A 10,415-nucleotide genomic window follows, 5' to 3' on the forward strand; every position below is an offset into this window, starting at 1 on the left:
AAGCGCGGGGCTTGGAAAAGAGAAGTGAGATTATTTGTCAAGATCATCAGAATAGTGCGCTAAGAAACAGTGAGTCAAAGAGAAGCTCGATGATACGGAATAATCTGGGTTCAGCCCCCAGAATCACCAATTACGAGGTGAGAGGACTCTGCAAAAGACACCTTCAGTTCCTGCCATTCAGGGAACCTTTTGTTTGGCATCGTTTGCTCTACCTTTGGGATGGCCAAGAGTCGAAACTTCACCCTACGACTGCACTTCTTTTGCAGTCCTTCTGACTACTTATCAGGACCTGCAGAGTAGGGAAGGGCACGAACCAAACCACAAAGCAACATTCGTCACAAATTTAGCCCTGCCAAGGGCTACCCTCCCAAACGCCCATGGACTTTTTAAGTACTTCATGGCAGTTCGTGGACCAAACAGAAAGCAAGGGTTTACATTCCCGCTTTCTGTTCCCCCCCCCCAAAAAAAGCCACAAAAACAGCTCCCTGCCACTCAGCTGTGCTTCGGGCTTTGTGTAAACCCTGTTTAAAGGGACTGTGGTCCCTTTCAATGGGGCGTGCAGGGCCTTGAACCACAAACTGGTTCTGTTTGATTCGGTTTGTGGCTACAGACCTATCCAATGGCAATGCAATAAATATATTCATAAAAGAAAGAAAAGTGTCCTTTTTTGTAGTTTTTCTTAGAATCATAGAATCATAGAGTCGGAAGGGGCCACACAGGCCATCTAGTCCAACCCCCTGCTCAACGCAGGATCAGCCCTAAGCATCCTAAAGCATCCAAGAAAAGTGTGTATCCAACCTCTGCTTGAAGACTGCCTTATCTGTTTATTCTGCAGGACTTCTGTCAAAACGGAATCCAGGTAATCTCCGTTTTCAGTGAGATTCTTTCATCCGTGACAAGTCCTCTGAGTCTTCAATATCTTTATCAATGTTATAAATATTGAGAATTTAAACCTTATATATAATAATAATATAATACTGGCCACAGGCTCACATGGGTATGGGGATACCGGTCTGTATTGACACCTTCACCCATTCATCACAGGCCCCACTCAACTGGCTGGGCCAAGGGTGTAACTCAGTTATCTGGCATCTCCACATTCATTCACCATTATTCACGCAAAGTCAAGCATTTTATCATCACCTCGAGACCAGGAAGCTGCTTTTGGAGAAGCAATTATAACCAAGAGGCAGTGGGGTGTCATGGGTAAGCATGGCAGACCCTAATGTGGATTCCCCACGCCTCCTCCGCATGCATCCAGCTGGGTGACCTTGGGCCAGTCACAGTTCTCTCTGAGGGTGTCTGTTGTGCGGAGAGGATGTATAGGTGACTTTGAGACAACCTTTGGGTAATTAAAAGTGGGGCACACAAAAACAGTTCATGCCATCTTTCCTGTGCCACCAGATCATACCGAACTGTAGGAAGCTCAGTAACTTTTTGATTCATTCATTTAATGTACACACCTCAGTGTGACGTCTCAGGACGGTCTTCGCTGTGACTTGCCCTTGGACATTTGGCAGTGCTCTCAAAACACCCAGTTGAAGGATTATTATGAAAACATTTGTATGGGAGGGGAAAAGAGCATAGGAAAATGGCAGCAGAACAACACAGAAGACGACTATCAGGGAGGGAGACAAGAAAGAGGACATCACCTGTTCATCATCATTGAGGATGGAGGCCAAGTGCGCATCTCTGGAAATGCAAAAGTTCTCCGCATCATACCAGGTTTTTGCTCCTTTGGAAAAGTAATACAAGCTCCGTCCATGGAGCTTCCAAGGACCAGAAGAACTTCTCAAGGTTTTATGGAAGAGGTCATCTAAATGGGAAGAAGGGTAGGCAGAAACTGGTCAACAATCAGATATTCTGCTGCCAGGTAGCCCATCTAAACGGAACGAAGGGTTGCTATCAGGATCCCGTCTCCATGAATGCTCCACCAAGCTCCATGACTGAAGGACAGGCTCCCAAGGACCCAAACCAAATTGTCCTCAAACATTTCCACCAAGGAGACTAAAGGAGCAGAGCACTCTTGAAGAAGGACCAGCCAGAATCCCTGAGGCTGTGGGATCGCATGAACTCTGCTTTGAGATGGAGTCTTAGGACACTCAGAGTGCTGAGACAGGAGGAGATGCTCTCCCTCAAGCATGCAGGGAATTGCTTCAGAACCTTCTTCCACAGGGAGAGGAACCTACAGAGGCCAGGTTTCTTTTGCCACTCTCTCTTGTGAACGTTGCCCCTTTCCTCAGCCACCTCAGGTAGCACGTCACCTCTTGCCACCCATGTCCACCACCCTGTTATCCTGATTAGTGGCCCCCAGGCAATGAAGACAGCCCACATTCCTTCAAAGCAACGAAGAGCCTTAGAACATGGGATGGGCCTCATCTGAAAACCAGCTGACTTGCCCTGATGAGAACTGGGCTGGGAGAGGACCCCCACAGCCAGTGCCCCCCTCCTTTGTCATCTGTTCCATTCACCCTCAGCCCTCTCCACAGTAAGAGGGGATGCTCTTGGGGCTGACACAACTTACACAGAGGTTGCTCTGCACCATAAACATGGGCAGGCTAGTCAGCGTGGCGAGCTGCTTCCTCAAGAAAGGGCACGGCTCTCCCCGGTCCCTGGATAATGGGCCCGGGCAGCGCAGCAGCCAGGGAGATACTTACGGTACTTTCTTTTCCTCTCCTCATAGATGGATTCGGCTATTTTTATGTTGGTTGGCAGTTTCTTCACTTCCTCCGCAACCTGCATGGCTGGGAGTATTTACAGGATTGCATGAGTGTCCCCACAAAACAGGCAGTTCCTAAGCTTTGATCTCTCTTCTAGATCCCCACTGAGCCTTTCCACCAGCCCCTTGGACTATGCTGTGTCCCTTCCATCCATCCCGTTCTCTTCCTTGGTTCCGTCTAAACCTGTGAAACACCTGGATTAGAAAAGTACAGCCCTGAGGTCAAGAAGAGATTGCTCAGCCTTCGTGGTTGGCATTCCTCTCCGGTTAGCAACCCAAATGAATTGTTGCAATCTGACGGGCCCAAAATACGGACTCAGGTGGGTCTCCCCAAAGAAGCCAAACAAAGTTGGAGCCCAGGGCCCCCTGAAGAGCGGCTTCTTGCCCAGGATGAAGAGTTGCAATATTTGGGTCCTTGTGCCGGAGTGACCCCGTCCCGTACAGGAGCTCTGAGGCTAGGCAGTCAGTTGCAGCTGCCGGGATCCCTTGGAGAATTTCCCTCTTCTCCCCCGGGGACCTCTGCCCAAACCAACAAGCTTGCTTGACTGTTCACTCACCATCGCTTTTCTCAAGTTCTGGCCGGCTGAGCGCAGCACTCAATGTTTTCTTCACCTGGTCCATGGTAACGTTATGAGGGCTCTCCACTTCGTCCACATTGCTGTCTAAAGTTATGAAGACAGACGCCTCATATGACGCCTCCGGAAACCTACAGAACCCATCTGCCCACTCCCCAGGCCATCTTAGCATAAGGCCAGGCCCCACCACCATCAGTCCAATGATGCCATCCACCGGTTGGGAAATCTCTGGAGTTTGAGGGTGGAGCCTGGGGTAGGAGGGGCTTGGGGAGGGGATGAATAGTTGGCCCTGCCTGGCAGAAGGGGGTTGGACAATCCTTGTCTCCTGTGACACTGATGCCTATCAATGAACATACATCAACACAGTCGGAGCTGCTTTAGAGTTAATCAAACCATTGGCCTCTCGTGGTCTGTATTGCCTAGGCCAGGGGTAGTCAAACTGCGGCCCTCCAGATGTCCATGGACTACAATTCCCAGGAGCCCTTGCCAGCGTTCGCCAGTGAATGCTGGCAAGGGCTCCTGGGAATTGTAGTCCATGGACATCTGGAGGGCCGTGGTTTGACTACCCCTGGCCTAGACTGACAGTGGCTGTCCAGGGTTTCATATGGAAGTTTCATATCACCTACCCCCTGGTCCTTTTAACTGGAGATGAGGGGGTTGGGACTTCCTGCAGGCCAAGCAGAGGCTCTGCCCCTACATCGCAGCCCCTCCCCTCCCCTCCTCTACACACCCACCTAGATCCTTCTTGGTGGTCTCCCGTTCAAGTAATAGCCAGGGCCAAATCTGCTTAGCTTTGCCTAATATCAGGCTAGCCTGGGCCAGCCAAGTCAGAGCAGCATGCCCTACCAAACCATATTTTCAAAGATATTCCGTGCCAAATAAGCTTTTTGTTACAACCCAGAGTACAACACTGCCCCCCTGCTTGGCTGAACCCATACAGGGAGCCAGAGGGGGAAACATCAAGCCCGCTCTAATCCTTGGGTCCGGAGGGAGAGCAGGTAGCAGATCGCTCTGAACTTACACAGAAAGCCCATCATCGTAATGATGGCAATGCTCAGCAACGATATGATTACGCAGACTATGTAAAACCTTCTGTCGCTCTCTGGTGTTGCAGTAGCTTGACGACTTATTAATGACGGCTTGGATGCAACGGCACTTGGCTGCTTGGTTGTCGATGTTTTGGATGCAACAGCACCTGGCTTCTTTGTTCCTGACGGTTTAGATGCAACAGCACCTGGCTGCTTTGTTGCTGATGGTTTAGATGCAACGGCACCTGGCTGCTTTGTTGCTGACGGTTTAGATGCAACAGCACCTGGCTGCTTGGTTGCTGACGGTTTAGATGCAACGGCGCCTGGCTGCTTTGTTGCTGACGGTTTGGCTGTCACCGACGGGCTTGCCGCTGGTTTTGATGCAGCAGCACCTGGACGCTTTGTTGCTGACGGTTTCGATGTCACCGACGGGCTTGCCGCTGGTTTCCTCCCACGGCCCACGTCTTGAAAGACAAAGTGGAAAAGATGCCTGTGAAGGTCACAGTAGAAAACCATTGGTCCATCACATTCAGTTTTGCCTCCTCCCACTGGCAGCGGCTCTCCAGGGGAACAGAACGAGGAGGAGGAGGAGTAGAAGAAGGCTGAGCTCTGAGAAAACTGTGACTGGTCCAAGGTCATCCAGCTTGTGGAGGCGGAGTGGGGAATCAGACTTGGTTTTCCAGATTATAGGCGGCTGCTCCTAACCACGTCACCAAAGAAGAGGCTTTCACATCACCCAGATCCTTTAACAGGAGATGCCGGGGATTGAACCTGCAGCCTTCGGCATGCTAAGCAGGGGCTCTCCCACTGAGCCATGGCCCCTCTCTCACAACCTTTGAAAATATGAACACATGAAGCTGCTTTATATTGAATCAGACCCTTGGTCCATCAAGGGAGGTATTGTCTACTCTTATACTTATGCTTTTATTGTTTTAGGGGAATGGTTTTTATATGACCCACCTCGAGGCTCCGGGGGGAGGCGGGATATAAATTAAAGAATAATAATAATAATAATACTGACAGTAGTACTCCAGGGTCTTAGGCAGAGGTTCTTCACATGGCTGTTTTAGCTGCAGATGCCAGGGATTGAACCTGGGATCTTTTGCATGCCAAGCAGATGTTCTAACACTGAGCCACGGCCCCTGCCGTTTCATTCCAGAGTTCTGCCAGGTGAAGACTGGGAAGCATGAGCATTCACTGGCTGCTTAGCTGTCCTTGTGAGCCTGGGGCCCTCATCAAAGAATTCCTGCTCCACATGCCCACCTTAATAGAGATGAGATAGACTGGTTCATGAAATGGGGGGTGCATGGTTATGGCATAGTTACTGTCCTGTGGAATTCCCTGCCCAAGCAGATTCATCAAGATTTCTTTTATTTTATTTCTTTTTCTTTTTTCCTTTTTTTTTGGGGGGGGCCCCTTCCAGGAAGATATGGGGTGGAGCTATTCCAGAAGGCATTTTTATCAAATTGCGGGGAGTTCATACTGTTAGGGTTGCAAGATGCAGGTTGGAAAATTCCTGGATATCTGGGAGTGAAGCATGGGGAAGATGGGATTTGGGGAAGGGCAGGCTTCAATGCGGTATAATGCCGTAAGAGGGTACTCTCCAAAATTGCATTTTCCAGAGAGTAACGGATCTAGTCTGTAGAGGCGTCATTCTGGGAAATCTCCAGGCCCCACCTGGAGGGTGGCAACCCTACACTGCATTGTCAGGATCCTGCTTTTGTTTTTGATTCAGGTAATTCATACCTATCTTTGACATGTTGATGGATTATTTTCCTTCACTGAAGCTGTTATAGTCTCTAGAGTAGATCCTCTGGATGACCTTATAATTGACTTCTGGTTTTGATCTCTGATCCTTTTGACATTTTTCTTCTTGGAATCTGGACATGAGATAGAAAAATAAAATAGATTTACTAGAAAGGAGGCTACACGTCAACGGGAGGGAACATGAGTTCCTACAAAATGTATTCGTTGGGACAGAAACAAAAACAGATCCAATGGAATTAGATATTGAAAAGAACAGAAACTCTATAGTAGAGAACAAGGACAAGATAGTAGAACTTGAAGATATAAGTAGAGGATTTAGATCAGGGGTAGTCAAACTGCGGCCCTCCAGATGTCCATGGACTACAATTCCCAGGAGCCCCTGCCAGCATTCGCGGCCCTCCAGATGTCCATCCAGATGTCCATTGCGGCCCTCCAGATGTCCATGGACTACAATTCCCAGGAGCCCCTGCCAGCATTCGCTGCCATGGACATCTGGAGGGCCGCAATTTGACTACCCCTGATTTAGATAATAAGATGCATAGAATTAGCATTAAGATTAGAAAATTAAAGGAGCATATTGTAGGGGATAATTTAAAACAATATTATGAAGATCTCTTTATAAGTATATTGGATGTTCAAAGACAATAGTAATCAATAAGTCCTTTTGGGTTAATTCCAAAATAACAATGCAGCATAAGGCCTGCAGAGATGTAATTTGTGATGCTACTGGAACTTGGAATACTTTATACTTTAAGGAATACCCCTTTAAAAATAGATCAGAAATTGTTTTGGCATTCCTGGATATTTCCTCACTAACTCTGCAAAAGTGCAGTGATTAGAAGTTCTTCACAGAAAATTTTTAAAATAATGTACACCTTATAGATGGATAAGCCCCTTTAGATTTTATTTTTAATATATAAAGGAAACCCCTATGCAATCTAAACTAACAAAACCCAAGAGAGGAGTCAGTGTAAAAAGACTGGCTATTCAGTCTGAGATCCCCCATGTCCTCTGTCCATCTGTCAATAAATAGATCTGTCTCCCCGCTCTCACCAGTAAGACAGAGGGCTGCCCCGGCTGGTCGAGAGGGTGAGTTTAGTTAGTTTTTTCGCTTGCTGTCTGGTCACCTTTAGAAATTGTAATTACGGGTTTTTATGGGTTTTATTGTGTTTTTATTTTTTTTATTATGCGAACCGCCATGAGCCCCATGGGAAACAGCAGTATATAAATTTAAATAATAAATAATAATAAAAAATAATTTCATCCCATTGGTTCTGGTCCATCCCTCCGGGGCAAGAGAGAACAACTCTGCTCCATCCTCTACATGGCAGCCTTTTAAATAAATTAGGTTTATTTCCCGCCACTATTGGCAAGTCATCTTGCAGCGGGTTACACAATAAACTCCCCCCACATATATAAAACACACAACTCTCATATCCCACTAAAATTACCCCAGCGGCAAAAACCTCTCCTCCCACCCCCATAAAATAAGTATAAGCTAGAGGTAACTATAAACTTATAGGAAATCCTCATTGCAATCAAAAACCTTAAAAATAACAAGACCCCAGAGTTAGTGGCATTAACTCCAGAGTTTCATCAACTATTCTCTGATAAAATCTGTAAGCTATACATGTGAAACAGGGATCTAGGCATTTTACATAATCTTGGACTGTATTACAATAGTTATATTAAAAGAAGGGAAAGTTGAAATAGCTATGGATTCTTACTGTCAAAATCGACTCCACACTTACGACTATAAGATCTTGACTTCAGTATTGGCTACCAGATGTGAAGCTCATCAAAGCAAGATATGTATATCCTGACCAATCAGGACTTATTCTCTGTCAAAATATGTGAACGATATCAAAAACCACAAGAGCACTTTTACATTTTTAGATGCTGAGAAGGCATTTGACAGGCTTGAGACAAAATTCTGGACAACCTGCCTAAAGCCTTTGATTTTGGCATTTTATTTAATGGAAATAACTTATATGCACATTTGGAAGCGAGATTAAACATACTAGGTATTTGTTGTTAGGTGCGAAGTCGTGTCCAACCCATCGCGACCCCATGGACAATGATCCTCCAGGCCTTCCTGTCCTCTACCATCCCCCGGAGTCCATTCAAGTTTGCACCTACTGCTTCAGGGACTCCATCCAGCCACCTCATTCTCTGTCTTCCCCTTCTTCTTTTGCCCTCGATCGCTCCCAGCATTAGGCTCTTCTCCAGGGAGTCCTTCCTTCTCATGAGGTGGCCGAAGTATTTGAGTTTCATCTTCAGGATCTGGCCTTCTAAGGAGCAATCAGGGCTGATCTCCTCTAGGACTGACCGGTTTGTTCGCCTTGCAGTCCAAGGGACTCGCAAGAGTCTTCTCCAGCACCAGAGTTCAAAAGCCTCAATTCTTTGACGCTCGGCCTTCCTTATGGGTATGCTGTCTCCCCATTTTCCTATTTAAAGGGTCATGAGACAGCGCTGCCTTTATTCTTTGCCTTTGTTTTGGAACCATTCACCATATTTATTAGAAACTCTCTTGTGATAAGGGGACTTGGTCCATGTCAGTCCAAAGTAGCACTTCATGCACTCTCTGTATCAGAATACAAATTTGTCATAGCTTTGCGGGAGATTTTGGCTTTCTGCAGGGCCTGCAAAACTGAGCTCTTCTGCCAGGTCTACGGTTGAGGCTGGGCGGCCAGGAGATCTGCATTCCTCCTTGTGCTCCTATATCAATTCTGGCTGTGGCTAGAGGGGTTTCTTCATTACGGTTTTTATTGTTGGAATCTGATATATATATGTATATTGTTACGCCCAGTGTGGTTTTCATGGGGGTTTTCATGGAGTTTTTATTGCGGACAAATTTGTAACTCGCCACGAGCCAAAAATGAGAGTAGTGGCTAATAAGTCCCAATAATAATAATAATAATAATAATAATAATAATGATAATGATAATGATAATGATAATAGTGATAATAATAATAATAGTGATAATAATAATAATAATAGTGATAATAATACACTGCAGAAGGCAATTAATACATATTCTATTGTCCCAGGCTATAAATCCTTAATAGTGAGAAGCTACATTGTTTCACTTAGACTTGACTGAAAGAAGAAGAAGGAGAAGAAGGAGAAGAAGGAGGAGAAGAAGAAGGAGAAGGAGAAGGAGAAGGAGAAGGAGAAGGAGAAGGAGAAGGAGAAGGAGACGACATCTGGAAGTGGGTAGTTTGGAAGCATAGGAAGACAAACGAGGCATTTAAACAAGGAATGAGATAACATGATTGGCATAGGTCAGGACAAAATGGGTGCCCGAGAGGTAGACCTTAAAGAAAATATTCAGCATCTGTTCAGCCTGCCTCAGCACAGGGAATGACCTCCCAGGATTAGAAGAGGGCCTCCTCCTGTCGCTCCCACCACGGCTTCCCTCCAGCCCTTCCTCCCCTGTGTGCTGCGTGGCCTGCCGTAGCCTCCTGTCCCCTGTGGCCTCTGCTTGCCTGGCTCCACCCTTTGTCTCTGCCTGCACAACCCATTATTGCCTCTGGGAGCCTGCTGATTGGCTGCCCCATTCAGGCATTGGGGAGACTGAGGTGGGCTGCTATGATGCCATAAAGGGGCTGTGGCCTGAGACATCCTCGGACAGATTCAGGCGCAGAGTTCACAAAGAGTAGCTGGCCAGTGGCCAGGCATGCAAGTATGAGCATCCACACATGCGAAAAGTGGGCTATGGCAGAAGGTGGGCCTTCAAGGTTGATCTGTACAGAGTTTCGGGTAATTGGCTTGATCAACCTCCAAACGGTAGAGAGAGAACGAAGAGAGGAGAAGGATTATCAATCAGAGAATAGTTTTATTCACTTCACAGGAAGATACCGAAAAGCCAAGAAAACTGAAAAAATACACAGTGGCCATTTTTTAAGGCAATCCAATTAAAAATATCTCATTGCACAATCCCAGGGGCCGGTTGTAGCCATTTTAATCTCGCTGGCAGCTGACTCCCAACCCTGACTACACTCTGCCCTGGGTGCCCAAGTTGGGGACAGCTGGAGGTCTGATTCCCCCATATGAGGAGGAGACTGAAGTTGGTTACTTATTCCTTGTCCCCATGGATCGCCCTGACTAGGTCCTGGGGAGAGAGGTGGGACACAAGCTGCCATTTTTGGTACGGGTGCAAAAATCACCTTGTGTGATCTGGACACTATACTTTTGATACAGCCCATAATCCCATTTGCCTTTTTAGCTACTGAGTCACGCTACTGATTCATGTTCAGTGTATGGTCTACTAAGATCCTTTTTGCTGCCAAGGGAAGTCTCCCACATCCTAGAATGATGCATTT

General features: G+C 46.8%; 1 protein-coding gene across 5 annotated transcripts in view; it reads right to left on the bottom strand.

Moving 5' to 3' along the window:
* Positions 1–10,415, bottom strand: part of LOC143819541 (uncharacterized) — a 39,245-nt gene that overhangs the window by 978 nt on the left and 27,852 nt on the right. For 3 of the 5 annotated variants that reach the window (XM_077301293.1, XM_077301294.1, XM_077301295.1), the window contains exons 2-6: positions 6,069–6,202; positions 4,316–4,786; positions 3,277–3,381; positions 2,658–2,744; positions 1,653–1,816 (exon numbers count right to left, since the gene is read on the bottom strand). In XM_077301293.1, the coding sequence (XP_077157408.1) occupies positions 1,653–1,816; positions 2,658–2,744; positions 3,277–3,381; positions 4,316–4,786; positions 6,069–6,081 (840 nt within the window). In that variant the 5' untranslated portion in view covers positions 6,082–6,202. Of the gene's footprint in view, positions 1–1,652; positions 1,817–2,657; positions 2,745–3,276; positions 3,382–4,315; positions 4,787–6,068; positions 6,203–9,406; positions 9,431–9,458; positions 9,609–10,415 lie in introns of those variants that run through there. The other 2 variants (XM_077301296.1, XM_077301297.1) reach the window with 2 other exon arrangements.

Source organism: Paroedura picta, chromosome 10 (genome assembly GCF_049243985.1).
Source record: "Paroedura picta isolate Pp20150507F chromosome 10, Ppicta_v3.0, whole genome shotgun sequence".
In the NCBI taxonomy this organism is placed as follows: domain Eukaryota; kingdom Metazoa; phylum Chordata; class Lepidosauria; order Squamata; family Gekkonidae; genus Paroedura; species Paroedura picta.